The sequence below is a fragment of the Trachurus japonicus genome, chromosome 24 (assembly GCF_045865225.1).
Source record: "Trachurus japonicus isolate A0001 chromosome 24, Traja_1.0".
NCBI classification, from domain to species: Eukaryota; Metazoa; Chordata; class Actinopteri; order Carangiformes; family Carangidae; genus Trachurus; species Trachurus japonicus.
Genome location: NC_140930.1, coordinates 11,982,762 through 12,000,242, shown reverse-complemented (window position 1 = coordinate 12,000,242; position 17,481 = coordinate 11,982,762). Strand labels below are relative to the sequence as shown.

The window sequence follows — 17,481 nt, the reverse complement described above, 5'->3', positions numbered from 1 at the left end:
CTTTTCCTCACCTCCTCCGCATCATCAGCTCGTCTCTTTTCCGTCTCACCCACCCACACCTGTCCGCTGCGTATCTCCATCCTTCGCCTTAACTCATCATCACTCTCTATCTCTCACCGTGTTGTCACAGCTTTCAGCAACAGCTCCACACTTGCCAATTTTTTTTTTTTTCAGTGTGATTTCTGTGACTTGTGTCGCCTGCAGTGCTGGCCGTTCTCCAGTTCTTGCGGAGATCCCACACCGCAAAGTAAGAGAGAGAGAGAGGAGAAGAGAAGAGAGCAAGGGTCCTGCTTGGGAAGAGGGAGAGAGACCGGTCTTGCAGCAGTAATTGGTCAGGAAGTGGGCTGCTGCTTGGATGTGCGAGCTCCTCTCTCCTCGTCTCTCTCTCTCTCTCTCCCCCTCCCCTCCCAGTGGGCAGTCAGTTCCGTTGCGCTTTACTTCCATCTGTTCCCCTCGCTCTCTCTCTCTCTTCCTCTCCCTCTCTGTCTCTTTTTTTTTTTTTTTTGCTCAGTGTCACTCTTTCTCTCCGAACTGACCTCATACTGTAGAGGTGTGGACCGCGGACCGGGCCGCCTTGACACAAGCCCTACCTACCTCCTCTGAGTCAGTCAGCGTTTCTGAAAAAGACTTTGTGTGAAACTTTGTCCAATGCCCTGGACATGGATCTAACCTGTGACAGGATACCGATGCACCAGCAGCTGAGGAAGGGCTAAACGTGGGGAATGGTCTCTCTCTTGAGGTGAGTGACAGCTTGTCATTGTCTCTGTTGTCTGTGTGACACTGTGAAGTCCTGAAACACAGTTGCGTGGCCTCGGTTTAATTGACTATAAATGACTCTGCCTCCACGACATGCTGAAACACTACAGCGGAGTTTGTCTCCTTCTCTTTATTTAATCATAATTGCAGAGGTTGATTCCACAGAAGCAGGTCTGACCTCCAATTACTCAGCTCCAACTTTCAATTTACTGTGACTCTAATGGCACCTTTGCCCACTTTGTCTAATTAGACACCGTGACAGTCTGCTGTCATCAGACCAGACTCTTCTGTTTGAGCCCCAGAGTCGATGACCACTACATTTTGTTTGTGTATTGCTGTGTGTCTGTGTGGTGATAGGTGGACATGATAATGATAAAGCTGTTTTGATTGTTATGTCTCATCTTTTGAAGATGTATATGTCCAAAGTTTGGGGACGCTGTTGACCTCATTTAACAGTTTTAACAGTTATATGACAGATAAATACCACGGGGTGCAATACGACCATATTCGTCACTTTTTACCTTAAGAAAAGTTTTATGGTATAGATTCAATACAGTAACCTGACATCCTTACCTCAGGGTATAGTGTGTGTGTGTGTGTGTATATATATATATATACATACACGTGTGCTCTCCTTTGTGGTGTGTCCTCATTTATAGGAGCCCTAACTGGAGCACCCAGCTTCTATACAGGGACACAGGCTGGATGGACTCATGTGATACTTAAGTCATTGAGACGTCTTGCATTAATCTTTGTGTTGCTTGACTATCAGTTTGTTTTTCATTTGTTTAACTTCAGTTTTTCTTGTGTGTGAAACAAAGACCTTGAACTTAATGAAATAACTTGATAAAGTCTGTTTATGTCCCATTTATGGAATGATTACTATACATTGTAGTAGATTAAGCTCAGTTAGTACAGATGATCATCAGTTAACATAGAGATAAGTTGTAATTGATTGTTTTTGTTTTTAACATTTAATCACTTCTTCTCCTGAATTTACTAGTTTGGCTTAAAGCTGCCAAGACAGAAATGTGCCTATTAAACCGTATTTACCACATATATAGGAAATATTACATAGTGTATTTCAGATGTGGTATGAGCTCTGCATTTGCATTATTTTTTCTTTTTTTCCCTAAGTGTCACGTGTTTCCCTAATGGGAGAAAAGTCCCTCTGTCTCCACTCTGCTGGTCTCCTTTCCTGGAGCGGGACCCTCGTCCTGCATTTTAATCTGAGGCCAAACACAGCTTCCTCCGCATATCCGCCACACATGCTCACGTACTCACTCAACACACAGTAACTCTACACACACACACACGCACACAGCAGCCCTGCACACTGCTCTCTTTTGAGTCTCACCAAACTCATGCAAAAGTAAAAATGCACCATCCTCTCACATAAAAAGAACCTATTGCTTCATAAACAGCCGGCAGAGATCCAGTTATGGGAAATGAAAGTTATTTTTCCTTTAAACCACCTGTTTTTTCTGCTTCTTCGCGTCCTATCTCCCCATTTCCTCCTCCTGATGATCGCTGCGTCGTTGAATACTGACATTATCTCCTATCGTAAATACTTTTCATGGCCGTGGTGCCACCCTGCTCTATCATTAGCTGCGGCTGTCGCTGCTGACCTTGTTGTTGTTGTTGTTGTTGTTGATGTAGATGCAGCAGCTGTAGTTATTTCTGTGTGGCTGTTGTTGTTTAGTCTGCTGGGATGGCTGAAGACGCTCCTTGTTTTGGTGGATGCTCCCTTCAGCCAAGCTCTCAGGGATTCCTGCTCTTATATAAGATGAAGTTGGTGCTTCAGTCAGATTTCTGGCCGGCAAGAGTCAGAAATTCCTGGACTTGTCCTGGCACTGTGAAGTGGACTGCTGCTGCTGCAGCCTGGGGGAATACTATCCAAGAATCTGGAAACCTCATAAGTATGGGGGGAAAGGAGGAAAATCAATACAGGATATTACAGAGTTAATCAGGATTGTAGATGTTAAACACAGTGAAATCGGCCTCAACACAAGGAATGTAGGAGGGTTTTTCTTGTTGGTTGTTGCTGGCCAGAGCTCTGCTCGTGATTTATGGAGGCTGATGATCCAACAAGACAAAGAAAGGTGCTGTAACAACTGTGGCTGCACCGCATCTCTGACTGGACGACAAACGAGCAGCAGCCTGAGGAGAAGCCCGGAGTATACGCACCTCAGTGACCTGCTGATGGGTCAGTTATTACAAGCTTGCGCTGTAAAGCCATAATAAGCCATGACAGTGTGACAATGAACCGACAAGCACTAAACCAGGACCTTGAAACTGAGCCACCAATGATTTTATTATTCACACTCATCAGATGACATCCATATTAATATGTTTTTGTTTTAAAACACCACATTTTCACGCCTCGAAAACCGAGACTTTTAAAAGCGCAGCTGGCCTAGTTTAAGTTTGATAAGAGAACACCCACATTTCCTTCCTGATTGGGTCTCATTAGTCACGACCTTCCCTGATTCATCATGATCCTATCACTTTTCTGTGACTTGGTGACCAACTGCGGGGCGAACAACCTGCTTCCTGTTTACTCCGGCACACGCATGCCCAGCGTATGTGTGATCACCTCATGTGATATGTAAATTTGCAGATTCATTCTGATACAGGGATAAAATGGAGATGTTTTTGATTTTAAAACACTGTTCAAAGACTTAAATACATCTGGTGTTGTGCTTGTTGACGACCCAACATCCCATATTGTTGCCAATAACAATGGAAATACCTGGAGGAATTTCCTCTTCCCTCAGACATTTAGAAAAACACTGCAGCCACTTTTAAAATCAGCGGATTATTGTGTTTGAGGCTGGAACGACAGCAAGGAACACATTTTCCAACCTTAAAGTTGCTAAAGGGGGAAAAAGGGACAGAGCTGTGTCCTTAGAGGTTAATAAAGAGCTTGAGCGGCAAGAAGAAAAGCTCTAAGAGTTGATGACACTTGAGGAGGAAGAAAGAGAGTGTGTGTGTCTGGAGATGATCCATCTTTCCAATGACAAAGAAAGACAGGGTCACAGAGGGAGGGGGAAACTGTATATGAATGACCCCCTCCACCCACAAACCCTCGTCATTAGTCACAGTCTCTTTCAGCCTCTGAATCCGTTTCTGTCTGTGTCCGTCCTCTCTCTCTCAGTTCGGCCCTGTGTGGACGTTACCACAGAAACGCGCTGTCTTCGCCGTGGACAGCTGAGAAAATGAAGAAGCTGTCAGGCTGTCTGAGCCGGAGATTGAACCCGATTTCACACACACAGAGACACACACACACACACGGCCCACTGCAATAACAACCATCAAATTAGTTCTCCACCTCTCTCCTCCCTCCAGGACATGCTTAAGTGCTCGGGGACAGTTTTTATTTCTGATTACACACACACACACACACTCAAACACACATTTTCAAGAGGCTGTGGTCTTTTAAGCTGAAGTTTACAATGTCGTTGGAAAACAAATGATTGTGTCTGTGTGTGTGTGTGTGTGTGTGTGTGTGTGTGTGTGTGTGTGTGTGTGCGTACTAGTAAAAGTTGAATAGAGTGTGTATGAACCCTTTGCCCTGCCCCGCTGTTTGCACTAAGTGTTATGAGGAATGGAGCGGTTTATTGACAATAAGCATTTTCTTCCCTCTCTCCATCCCTCTCTCTCTCTTTCCCTCACTGTCATTCTACATGCCACTCTATGGCTCGCTGTTGTCATAGTGACCCACCATAGCAGGGCTTTGGGCCCCGGTCATCTTGGCAACCCCGAAAAACTCTTAAAGCATCAATTCTGAGTTTGAGAGAGCGTTTGTCTCAGCGTAGTATAGGGTCTTAAACTCTAACTGCCTTGTTATCGCCGGTTGTTGGCCTCGAAGTGGAGGGAGGTCTGTTGGGAAATCTCTCTTGAGGGATGACATGCGGACGGAGGGGAAATGACATTGGAGCAGAGCCGAGCCAGGGCGGGTGCTGTCGAGAAGGAGTTAGGTGTGGAGCCGCTGGCTGCACTGAGAAACGGAAAAAGTATTGAAATCACATTATTGTGTTGACTGAGAGCGGCGAAAGGATTTATCACAGATATTTGGCAGAAACAAGTCTCAGTAATTTTGATCATCAGTTAAAAGAGAAGTCCAACAGCTTTGTGATGCTGACTGCTAGAGAGTTTGGGAACTTCCAAAAACTTCTGGACCGTCCTGTATCCTTTTCGATCCGTGTGTAAATTCCCATGTCTTTGAACACATGCAGGCTTTCTTGGTTTAAAAAAAAATAAGAAGGGAAAATTCCCCTGTGCTTTTATTTTGAAACAAAGTTTAAAAAAAAACAAATGCACCTGCCAACCCCTAAATCTCACAGATTAATACATTTTATCTTTTTTTTTACTCAATCTGGAAAAGAGCAAAAATGTAAAAACAAAATTTTTTACTCTTAGAAGAGAGCTGTGTTGTGATTTCGTACTTTTGCAAATACTACTTGTACTTATCAGCGTAGCAGTTAGCAACTTCCTATACAACCACAAATTGTCATTGTTACTCTCTCCTTAAAGGTGCCAGTAGGTGTGTTATTGGTTGTTTCTAGTCTTTATGCTATAAGCTGAGTTAACCGCCTCTTGGCTCCAGCTGCATATGAAGCAAACACCAGACTGTGATTGATCTTCTGATCTAACTCATGGAAAGAAAAGGCAAATCAACACATTAGACAAAATGTCTTTAAGGCTTTGAACTGTGTGAGGTTTTTTTACTTGTGATGCTGATTCCCTCAGAGCGACAGAGGACATTATGTAAGTGTTTTCACCGGGTGACTGAATAGTAATCCCTGTGATTGAATTTGACACGTAAAGTCAGCGGAGTTCCCCTTTAAAGTCAAAATAAGCTGCTTCCTTGTTGAAGATCCGCTGCTTTCTGTGTTTTACTCAGTATCTTTGATAGTTGGAAGGTCAAACATGAAGTCATCGGACTGAAGACGACACCTGGCCTCTGGCTTTTGTCAAGATTTTCTCATACTTTACAGACAAACCCTTGTGAGTAATGAAAACAGTCATCATCACAGCACCAAACACAAGCTGGTTGTAATCCCCCCCCCTCTTCCAGACGGGCTGGCGAAGTGGGTTTTCTGCTGCCGGATCATAACCACAGCCAAAACACTGAGTTAATCTTTGATTTTATCAATAGCCTGAGTCTTGCTGCCGCCACTGTCATCCCTCCTTTAAAGCACCGTGCTTTACATCTACATGTATTTCAGCTCATATTGTCATATCGAGTACGAGGTTGTTTCTGTGGTGGATTTTCTTGCAGGGGGAGGGGGTGGGGGGCATCAGATAAGCCAGGCTGCTGCTGGAGGTTTCTGTCAGCAACAGGTCGTGCTTGGCTGAACTGAGGAGTTTAGATGCTCTGTGTGTGTGTGTGTGTGTGTGTGTGTGTGTGTGTGTGTGTTTGCCAAGCTAAAGGTGCTCATTATGGACCGTGTGTGTGTGTGAGAGAGGTTGAGGTGGCAGAGGGAGGGGCAGCTGGGCAGTGTTTTGATTCGGAGAGGAGGTTTAGGGGCTTCGTGGGTCAACGGACCCTCAGACCATTAGAGAGAGGGGTTGTGCTTCTTGGGATCTGGTGTGTGTGTGTTTGTGTGTATGTGTGTGTGAGAGAGAGAGGGTAGTCCAGGGGGTCTCTGGGTAATTGTATTGGTGAGGAGCGGGGGGGCGGGGGTGTTAGCAGGACCTCATGCTGATGGGACCAGTCCCTGTCTTTAAAAGGGGGGACGACAAATAGTCGACAGATTTGCTTTAGTGTGTGAGACTGAGGGCCCATTGTCTCACGTGTGTCCTCCGTATGGGACACTTGTCCTGCCATGAGTTATAACTCTTTATACAGTGGAGCAGCGGTTCCTGATGTGGACAGAGTTATATTCACTCTGCCAAACTTTTCTCTCACCTTTTCATGTGAATTATTGAATCATCTCAGCTCCTCATGCCTTTAATTAAAACAAAGGAAACGAAAGCTGCATCTAATCACAACCAGTGCATGTGTGCGGGTGGAGAGTGGGAAATCACAAGCAGATAGAGCCGGGTATGAAGACATCATACGCTATTTCCTGCTGGGTTTTTTTTTTTTATTTAGGCAAAGTTGTGCCACCAATTATGCTGGGGAAGTTCCACAGGACAAGATATCCTGACGTTATCTTCTGAAAACACCACAAATGATCCTACAGTCACCACAGTGGAACTCAATGGCATCTTTAATTAAAGCCTATACACCCCACAGCACCACATGAACATGGTGTTGCTTTTAGATTCACTGCAACAAGTGTGCTGTATTCCACAAAGTGTGGGATTGAAAAGGGGAATAAGGAATAATATTGATGTGAGTCCTGAAACTCAAGTCTTTGTGACCTAAAACCAGACGTATAAGTAAACGTGGTTTTGTTTTAAAGGGTCACAAGACCCCCAGAAAAGTTGGAAACAACTTTCACAGCTTGTGAGCTCATCTGTGCACATTCCATCATTCATTCATTCATTCATTCATTCATTCATTCATTCATTCATTCATTCATTCATTCATTCATTCATATACTGTCTTGTATCTGGTGAAAAATTACACCGTTCTTGCTAATTCTCCTACTTCAGACGTTTTTGTGCACTCATTTTGTCCAGGCTTTCTCTGATCTGGGACACAATGAGCAGTGCAGTGTCTCACAGTGGACGAGGAGCTTTTGTTTGAGCTGGCTCCCGGCCTATTGATCAGGCGTAACACACACACACACACAAACTCACGCACACACACACACCCTCCCTCTGCTGCCTCGTAAAGTGTGTGTACGCGTGTGATCTCTGGAGCTGTGCGCTATAACAGCAGCAGTTCAGCTGCCTGCTGAGCGTGCAGCAGACGCACACACACAAAAGGTGTCGCCCGCCCTCTTAGCGTCGCAAGCCAAGCTAAAAGTTTGATTTTGGAAAGAGAGGAGAAGGAGGAGAAGAAAAAGAAAAAGAAGAAGAAGAGGAGACAGGGGGGAAAAGATAAAAGAAGGGAAAGAAACGGAGGAAAGAGAAGAGGAGGCACTTGATGTGGAACTCCCAGCTCCTTGTAATTTGCTGCGGGAGAGAGGGAGGAGGAGTCAGGGGGAGGGGAATACCCAGCAGGGAGGGAGCAGGAGAGAGCAGAGGCCATTCACTCTGACACACACACACACACACACACACACATACACTTGCAAACACACACATGAACACTTTAAGGCACACACATGCACACAGTTGATGTGTTTCGGAGAGGGAGAGGGAGAAGGAGGGAGAGAGGCAGCCAGAGGAGATCCTCGGCAAACTGAAGTGAGAGAAAGAAAAAGAAGGAACACCTCAGCTCAGCCAGAGGAGTGTGTGGTGTGTGTGAGTGTGTGTGTCTGTGTTTATGTGTGCGCTCAGGAAGAAAACACAACCTGAGAGTGTATGGTCCTGTTTGTATTTTGGAGGAGCGGACTGCACGTCTGCTCCCAGGAGAGAGGATTCACCATGACTGAGAGACTTTGGGAAATCTAAGGGGAATCTTCAGGTTTCACTGGGAATACTGTTTGGATTACTCTGGATATGTGAGACTCTGGGTGAAGTCCTGCTTTCACCCTTCAGACTCGCGCCTTTAAAAAACTCTTAATTAATTTCTGTCAAAGGAGAGACAAACCCAGCCACCATGCCGACCGGTAAGCAGCAGATTCTTCTTTTATCTTTTTTTTTTCAGGAATAAATAGTGAATTTCCAACAGGTTTTCCCAGAGCTGAAGTGATTCATTCATGTTGTTGGATTAGATTTTGCTGTCAAAGGTGCTCCCTGTCTACACTCACCTCATCAAAGGGGCTCGAAACATAATTTTTCCTTCTATTTAGTCAAATCAACCAAGCACTGGAAATTTGTTGAATGATTTTAAAAGATTATTTCAAAAGAAGAAAAGTGGCATCCCAGAGTATGAAAAGTGTCTCTCTTCAAGTGGTAACTGATCAAACATCAAGACACCAACTGGTAAATAAGGAGGTCGACTCACTGGTCTCTGATGGTTTTTGCTGTTTGTGTTGGTGGCTCTTTTGTGCGGTGTCTGTGTGTGTGTGTGTGTGTGTGATATTTTTCCCCTGAGCTGACAGCGCTGTGTGAAGCGTCCTCACAGCGTCCATCTCTCGGCAGGGCCGTTGTATGAACAGCGTCCTCTGGTTGTTTTCTCACCCCCACGGTGTTGAATGGAGCGTGTTTGCTTTCCTGGAAGCGTCGCTGGTTTAAATTCCTAATGATGCTGAGATGATGATGATGATGATGGTGGTGCACACACACAGGCTCCTCGCTGTTCCTCCACAACACTGGGGGGTTGTGAAGTCCAGTTTTGGGGGAGGAATTTATCTATTAGGGTGGTGGTGGTGTTAATGTGGGGGATGTAGACATTTTTAAGATGTCTCTACTCTCTACATTTGTTTGTGTTCATCCAGGGAAACACAGTCGATACATTTGGTGCAAAGCTTCTTGTCTCTTTAATTGACCTTAAATAAATAAATAAATAAGGTGGAACAAAGTTTTTCTGTTCTGCTCCACTTTTGTTTTCTAACTCCTCGTCTCTCTTAAGGCTGGGCACATGCATGTGTCAGTTTCCTTCGTGCAGGGTGTGAGTGAGTGTTGAGATGCCATTCTGCAGCCTGTGACCCAAATTAGAGCCTGGAGGGCAACAGTTGGGGGAGTGGGGAGTGAGGGAGGGGGGGGGGGTGGCTGTTAGAGGAGTTGGTTGTGGCTACAAATGGGGGGGGGGTAGAGAAGAGCAGAGCAGAGGAGAGAACAGGAGGAGGGAATAATTACTGTTTAGAGCAAACTCTTTGGTTTAGAGGTGCTGGAGACAATGGACCCCTCCGTCCTCCTCCTCCTCCTCCTCCTCCCACCACCCTGCTAGCCTGCATGGCCAGTCCTCTGGGAGAGGACATCTGCCCCCCCACCTCCTCCCCTCCCTCCTCCACCACCATCCATCCTGAGCAGTCACGTGCGAGAAACTGCCTCCCCACAGAGGCTTCATGGGTGGAGGGTAGAGGGGGTTTGGGCAGGTCAATTTAGAGAAAGCTAAACAAATCAATAGTTTTCTTATCTTAATCTTGTGCTTCTGTGTGTGTGTGTGTGTGTGTGTGTGTGTGTGTGTGTGTGTGTGTGTGTGTGTGTGTGTGTGCAGGGCGATGTCGGAGCAGACTGAGGTGGATGCAAAGAGATGGGTGTTGATCTTTTCTCCCTGGGCTGAGATCCAATCAGGCCAGAGAATGAGGCTAGTGTGTCACACTCAAGAGAGGGGGGCTAGGGTGTGTGTGTGTGTGTGTGTGCAGTAAGTTAGGGTCGCACGGGTGTCCCAAGGGCGGGTGAAAGAGTGAATGCGTCCGAAAATAGGGGGCGGTGTAAGTTTGAGGGTGGACATATTTTCTTTTTTCCCCCCCACACACCGCACATTCCTCACCGATGTCCTCAGTGTCAACAACAAACAGGAGGATCGCCACCGGAGGTTTGGCTTCTCCTCCTCCTCCACATAAACACAACCTGGGGACAGGAGGAGAGTGTTAATCTCGGCATAAAATGTGCGAATGTGCCTGTGCACGGGGAACGTTTCATCATTTGTTGCTAATTAGCCTCCCGGCTGTGTGTGTGGTTTACTCAGAGCGTGTTTTGTGAGGCTGTGAAACCACAGGAGCGTGTTAAGTCTCACGTCATGTTTAAAACTTCTGTCTGTGTGGAGATGTTCAAAATACTGTCCAGAAAAAGTTTTGGTAGCGGGTTCAGCTGCACATTAAAGGAGAAATGTCCTCTCTAGTTTGTCCTCTGAAACATCTGCATTATAATGTATGTCCTGGCCAGTGCAGGTTTTTTGTCTTTGTCCCCCATCCTCTCCGTCTCTGTCTCCGTCTCTGTCTGTCTTTCCGCCTCTGCAGTCGTTCAGCTGCGGTGTGAAATCCTGAGTGACACTTTAAGGTCCTTAGCGTCAGTTGGGATCAAGCCTGCGTCTCTATCAGAAGCAGAGACTGACCCTAAGTGGACACGACGAAAGACGTGAGGCCGTAACTAAACAGACGGCGAGGACTTTTTCGATGCTTCATTGTTCTGCAGAGTCTCTTCACAGGCTGCAGCAGGGGGAACAAAAAAAAAACTCTGAAAATTGTCTCTGACACCTTAAAAGACGAAGGTTTAGGCGCCGAGGGAACGGGGTGAATTGGTTTAAGGTGGCGTAGACGTTAAAGGGTTAAAGCACTACAAAAGGCAGGATTCAGAATGAGACAGAGCGAGTGGGAAATGGAAAAGAGAAAAAGCAAGAGAGTGGGTGGTGTTTGACCTTTGGCCTTTCCTCTCATCTTTTCTTCCTACTTTCATTCCTCTGTGTCCTCTCCTCCTCATTTCTCACTCATTCGAAGTCGCACATGTCCTTCTCTCGCCATTCTCAGTTTTTCTTTTCTTTCGCGAACTAACCAAGATGCTGCCAAAACAACAACGAGGACTGCAACCTGATGAAAAAACATCCTCCGGTCTCCTCTGCGTTCTCAGCAATAAGCTGCACGGCATTGAACTCGGTTGACATCTGGCCGCTCTGCTGCAGCATAAACAAGAACACACACCGACAAACAAGGTTGATTAAAGGATCCATGAGGTGTACTGAGTGTGTGGTTAGCTCACTCCCCTGTGGGACACAAGCCTCAAGTCTTCTACCCTTCATTTAGGTCATTTCCAACTAGATATTACAGCTGGTTTTTACTATGTTATCAGTCTGCGTCTCAGAGGAGCTGGTCACTGACCAAAAGGTGACGATGGATTTTACTGGGCGAGCGTGGCTGTGTTTTGTCAGTGTGTGTCGTTCTCAGATGGTCCAGCCTCCGTGAGATCAGATATGCAGCTATTTTCTACCAAATTGTGCATGTGACGATACAAATTTGACACAAACCGTGCTGCGTATCACCTAATAAGTCACAGGTCTGCTCTTTCTCAGGCTTTTGCTTCCTTAAATTTGCTCAATTCTCACTGGATCTTCAGTCCCCTGGTTGAAATACGCCCACGATAGCTTGTTTTTAAGTTACAATCAAAGCAATTAAAAGGATTTGAAACCACCCTAATTATTCTCTAAGAACAAAAAATAATAACACTAAACAATTGTTGTGATTTCCTCTTGCGTAACTGTACAATCACAACCTCGCCTGCAGACAAGACTCAGTAATTTGACTGTGCATAGGGAGCGATACCAGCACATGTGCTCCGAATGCAAATATGAGCCTTGGTGGTCTGTAGCCAAATACACAGGCCGGTCTGTGTGTATTTTTACATAGTAAAGTATATGCTTGCAGGGGCATGGTCTGAGCCCGTAGGAATGTCCTGTGGAGCTCATATGGACGCAGTGTAGGTGGCAGAGCTTCTTTATGACCTGCCAAACACATTTGGAGTGTGAACGTATATAACAGGAAGTAGGGGAAGGAGGAGAATAGGCAGGAGTCAAGCGGGTGGCAGGAACATTGTTGGGAATTTGATGGAACTGACATCAGGGAAAATGGAGCAAGGGAGAAAGCGGAAGCGCAAGAGGAAGAGTGGAAAAGAAGGAGAGAAATGGCATCAATACAGCATGTCAGTTTACTGATGGAGCCTGTTGTCCTGGTGTCTCCTCATCGATGTAACGTCTTGTCTCTAATACCCAGAGTGAACTTTACTTGTTCAAGTGGTTTGGAGACATTGGTCTTAGTTCTGTTTATGCAAATAATATGCAATTTGCTTCTTTTGAAATTACATTTTCAGTCATTTGGTGCAGCAGGTATTGTTTTTGGACTCATCTTCATCTCTTGGTGATTTCATTAAAGACTTGAAGGATTTGAACATCTGTACTTTCTGCATCTGTGTGACTCTAAACATCTGCATGGATGAATACTTTGTAGGGGCTTTGAAAGCAGATCCCTAACGTAGCATGGAGTAAAGCATGTGAACATCTGTTGTAGCTCTAAACCCACAGCATATCTGTCCCTTTATTGGTCACTGTAATCAATCTCAGGTCTTCATACTGGCACCGAACTTCTGCTTCTGTTTTGCACAACACGGTCCTTGCTCTGCGCGGACATGCCTTCCAAAGTTCAGCCGAATCTAATGTGAGCTTTTCGACCTCAGCCAAACCAAGAGGGTATTTTCCAAAAGCTACAGCCTTCTTCCCTTTGATATTTCTGGGATTGTGTTTTATTACTTAGGGGATACTCCCTGGAAGTCGCGTGTAAGGCTCTGTTGCTGGACGCGGCATACTACACATTGTCAGTTTATTACTCGTGATTTAAACCCAATGATTAGGGATGCCATGTAGCTTAAAATAAACACGAGGAATGTTTCGCAGCTGCCGGTCCTGCCTCTGCATATGACATAATACTTTGAAATATTTTCAGCTGGTTTACGGCCTAAAACGTCCACATACTGTTGGATGTTCACGCAACCCATTTCGGAGCACTCACCGCGCTGCTGTTTGTGCTGCCTGAGCTACTTGTGAGGACCGTCGGGGGCCGTAAAGAGATGAGGGTGCTCACAGCTGTTTGCTGACCACTCCAGGACAAAGACCATAAAGTGTGCGACTGATCTGGAGAAGTTAAGTGCAGCATGAGTCATTAAACCTGGCTGGACTGGTGGTGAAGCTTTACCAACCTGTCGACTGGAAGTCCACATGTATGTGCATGTGTCACAGCCATATTAGAGGAATTGACTTCTGTTGATAGTTTACCCTTGACTGGAAGCATTTTATGTGGTGTAGTCTGTTTGACATCTGTATATGTGGATGATTACATCAGAGCAGATGGAAGATTCAACATTTGTATGTCTTGGTGTCTTCAATTGTCATTGTGTCATGTTTTATTTTTCCTTTTATGTTCCCGTGCAAAATAGTTTTGCTTCCCGTCACAGGAAGCCGATTGCGCTTTATCGTAAATGTGGCTGACTTCACTTCTAAAAACGAATCCCCAAATCGAAAATGAAGACAGGAATGTAGATGCAATCCAGATGAGCTGCTGAATACGTGCCAGACCCCCTCGAAGTATTTATCTGTTTAAGTGTTGGCACCTGAAATGGCATGTCCCTTCCCTGATGATCTTTGATTTGCATTTCTGCCATTAGTTTTTAATCATCAAATAGCACACATAGAGTAACATGTATTTTTTAAATCTTGAAATTCAGCTTTTTTTTTGCTATTGAGGAATAAAACACCACACATAGTTCGCCAGTGTTTTTTTTTTTACCATCTTGTGTTTATCATCTGTTCACTACTCAATCTGGTTCCTCCTGGTTCGTGCCGTTTGCCTTCCAGACGAGCCTGATGTTCAACATATTAAACTTGTCTGAATAGCAAAGCAGCTGTAGGGCTTTTATTTTCAAGTTAAATGAAAACCAGAGATTGAAGACAGGTTGCTCAGGCAGGCACTGGCTGATTCACCCTCTCTCCCTCTTCTTCTCTCAGTCTGGCAGGAAACGCAGCCCTCACACACTATCCTAATCCTCACATGCACACACAAACACACACACACACACACACACACACATGCATGCGCGCACACAGAGGAGAAACAGTCCTAACCTGCATGCTTGGGACCGTAATTAGAGATCATTTACAAGGATCAGGTTGAATATAATCTGGATAGGAGGTAACTAAAGCCCGGCCATCTTCGCCCTTTCTCTTGATGTGTGTGTGTGTGTTGAGAAAGGAGGGTGGGGGGTGCAGTGTGTGTGTGTGTGTGTGTGTGTGTGTGTGTGTGTGTGTGTGTGTGTGTGTGTGAGTGTGTATACAAGAGTCAGTTCACCCAGGAAACGGCCACAGTGTGCCCCAAACATGAGGCTGGAAGGTGGGAAGGAGGGGCTGGGCAAACACAAGATGGAGCAATCTCTCTCTGTGATGTTTGGGTTTCACTGCAAACGGAAACACAAGTTTTTCTGTATTTACTCTCTGTGTGTGCGTGTGTGTGTGTGTGTGTGTGTGTGTGTGTGTGTGTGTGCGCGCAGGTTGCACGTGTGCATGGTCGCACTGCACATATCTAGCTGCAAAAAGGTGGTGTGAGGACCATTAAGTTATTACCTCAGGGTGGTGTTATCTTTAGGGTGATGATAGGGTGTGAAACTTGCATACACTAAAGATTCACATACATCACCTACTGTGATAAGGAGGATATGGCACAGATTAGTCAAAGGGCAAAAGAAAATGGTCAGTTACCCATTAATGTCATAGTGCGTGATATAATATAACCCTTTGTGCATTGTGTATGGTAACTTGAAAGCAGTGTGCTGCTTATCGAAAAAGCCAAGGCTGCTGGTTTGAGCTTGTGTGAGTGTGTGTTGTTTTCACCCACCAGATTCCTTCTCCTTTCTGATCTGTAATTGTTAAAAAGTGGGTCAGACTGCGGAGTGCAAGCATTCGGATGGACGTACACACACACACACACATACGCGTGCACACACACGCACTGTGAATCAGTTCCAATCTTGTCTGAGGGAAATAAAGTTTCATGCCACTTCAGTTTTTGGACGCTCCAATTCCTTCCTGCTTTTCTTGGCACGCCAGCAGAGAAAAATTAAAAGTAGAGAAAGCTGTGATTCAGAGCATCATGACTCTTCCTTTACTGTTGCACCGCGACACTTGAGTTCCCATCTGAGAGACAGTTTTACCGGGAATTGACTTCCTCTGAAAAACGCTATTAATATTTCAGTGATGAGAAACAGACCTGTTAGGTTTGTATCTATCAAACTGGCCAGGTGGTTTCAACCCGATATGATTAGCTTCACACACAGACATGTGATAGGTCTTCTCATCCGAGTAAGGAAAACAGAGTTGAACCATCTGGGTGTCTACAATCACAACTATAAATGAGCTAATGCTGCTTTTCTGAACTTAAATACATGTTCACAAGGGAAACATGTCTGGTATCCATGAAGCAGCCGTTGCCACAAACCTATGATCTTCTCATCACAGACCGGCCGAACAAACACGCCCGCTTGCCGAAGTGCCCTCAAAAGAGGTGTCGCCATAGCAAAAAGCCCTCCGAGGTACCTATTTGAAAGGTGAGAGAGCGGGTTTGTACCGGGATTCTTTGAGCTTGTTCTCAGTTTCACGTTTCATGTTTTTGAACCTGAGCCTGTGATCTGTGGTGCTTTGAAGCGAGACGGGTTTAGGGTGAGCACTGAGGCCACACCGTCCTATACTATAGGCCACTGGGGCTCCGTGTTGCCACAACACCAGAGCTGCCGGGTCACTGCTATAGAGAGCTTTGATTATAAAGATCTGGAATGAGGCTCTCTCATCTTGTCCTTCCCTTGCCTGTTTGCCTGTTGGCTGTGTTTATTTGCTCCCTGTTCTTCCCGTCAAAGCTGGCCTTTGTATGAAGCGAGACCTTGGCAAACGCTGAGGGAAACTTGGAAAGCTTCTGTCTGATACGCTGCATGTGTGGTTTCACTTCAGCTGGCCTGACTGTGGGGCCTTGGGAGCCGGTAATCATATCTTAACGGATCTCTCCACAGACACAAGGTTGTGAGCCAGTTTGGCACCGGCTTGACGCCAAATAGACTCCTGTAGTTGCACACACGCACACGAGCGCGCACAAACACACAAACTTGTGTGCGTCTCCCATGGAAAAAGGGCCTTCATTCATCGCCTGAGAGCGGAGTCTTCTCAGTATTACACTGTTAATCTTGTCATTAAGCTCTGTTTCGCTGGAAAAATGCTTAAACCATTCACACAAATACTCCAGAAATCAAAAGTTTCTGTTTCTTGTGTGTATTTGTGCGTGTGTGTGTTGTCACAGAGCGAGGCCCCATGTATAAGAGCAGTTTGGGTGGAACTGAGGACAGATCTGTCAGGGCCAGTGGTCCTCATATGGCGGGTGGTCAGTCAGACTGTGGTCAGCAGGAATGTCAGGAATTGCGTTGCTAAACAGATGGACTGTCAGAATATGAAAGTGGTATTGTGAGTGTTTAGAAGTTGTATACAGTAACTCTTTTAAATGCTGACTTTGAAAAAGGGTCAGTGAGTTCCTTTTGAATGTGTGAGTTCAATTTGAATTTTAACGGCCTCGGCAGCTTTCTAGCATCAATAAATCAGTTCAGCGTCTTGAGGGATAAATTATTATCGTAAACAACTTAGATTTGACCATTTGTTTCCTTCTTATTTCACATATTGACTTCATTAGTAGTTGCTTGTCCATCCATCCTTTGGAGTTTCTCCCCGGTTGCTCTTTTTTTCTCATTTTGCCCATTTGATTTCCTGTTAAAAGTTGTGTTTTCAAAGACAAGTTTAATATTTTGGGCTGCATCAATTAAATTCTTGCTCATGCAGGTTTCGTTATGGTTTTCGAAGGTAGATAGACACAGGAAAGAGAATCTGGAAGTCGACGTCGTTCTCGAACATCATTGTTTCAAACAGAAACGACGAGTATTGTCTGTGCAGAATTTTATTTTGAAACACGATGACAACAGTGCCGATGGTCTAGACTGCGGTCTTATTTGTTTGCAGTAATTATACCAAGGCATCATAATTAACATGACAACTGCATGTAAGCAGAGCTGTTGTTTAGACCACATATATAGTAGTTCAGATTAACGACACCACATTGATGCATTGGTCTGGATCGTAACATCTGTAAGTTTTCAAGGATGAAAAAAGTAAATAATCACAAAGTTAAAGGGATAGTTCACCCAAAATTCAAATTGCACTCATTATCTACTCACCCTCATGTCGACTAAGGGCTGGGAGAAGTTTCAGAG

At 45.2% G+C, this 17,481-nt stretch overlaps 1 protein-coding gene across 2 annotated transcripts in view; it reads left to right on the top strand.

Annotated features, from left to right (window-relative positions):
- Nucleotides 1-319: 319 nt before the first annotated feature.
- The window catches only part of LOC146961424 (pleckstrin homology domain-containing family G member 1), a 42,665-nt gene continuing 25,503 nt past the window's right edge, over nt 320-17,481 (top strand). Inside the window, exon 1 of one of the 2 annotated variants that reach the window (XM_085771812.1) lies at nt 320-739. Coding sequence is in view for 1 of the 2 variants with exons in the window: in XM_085771811.1 (XP_085627937.1) it covers nt 8,417-8,426 (10 nt within the window). In the remaining variant the exon portion in view is untranslated. Of the gene's footprint in view, nt 740-7,901; nt 8,427-17,481 lie in introns of those variants that run through there. The other variant, XM_085771811.1, reaches the window with a different exon arrangement.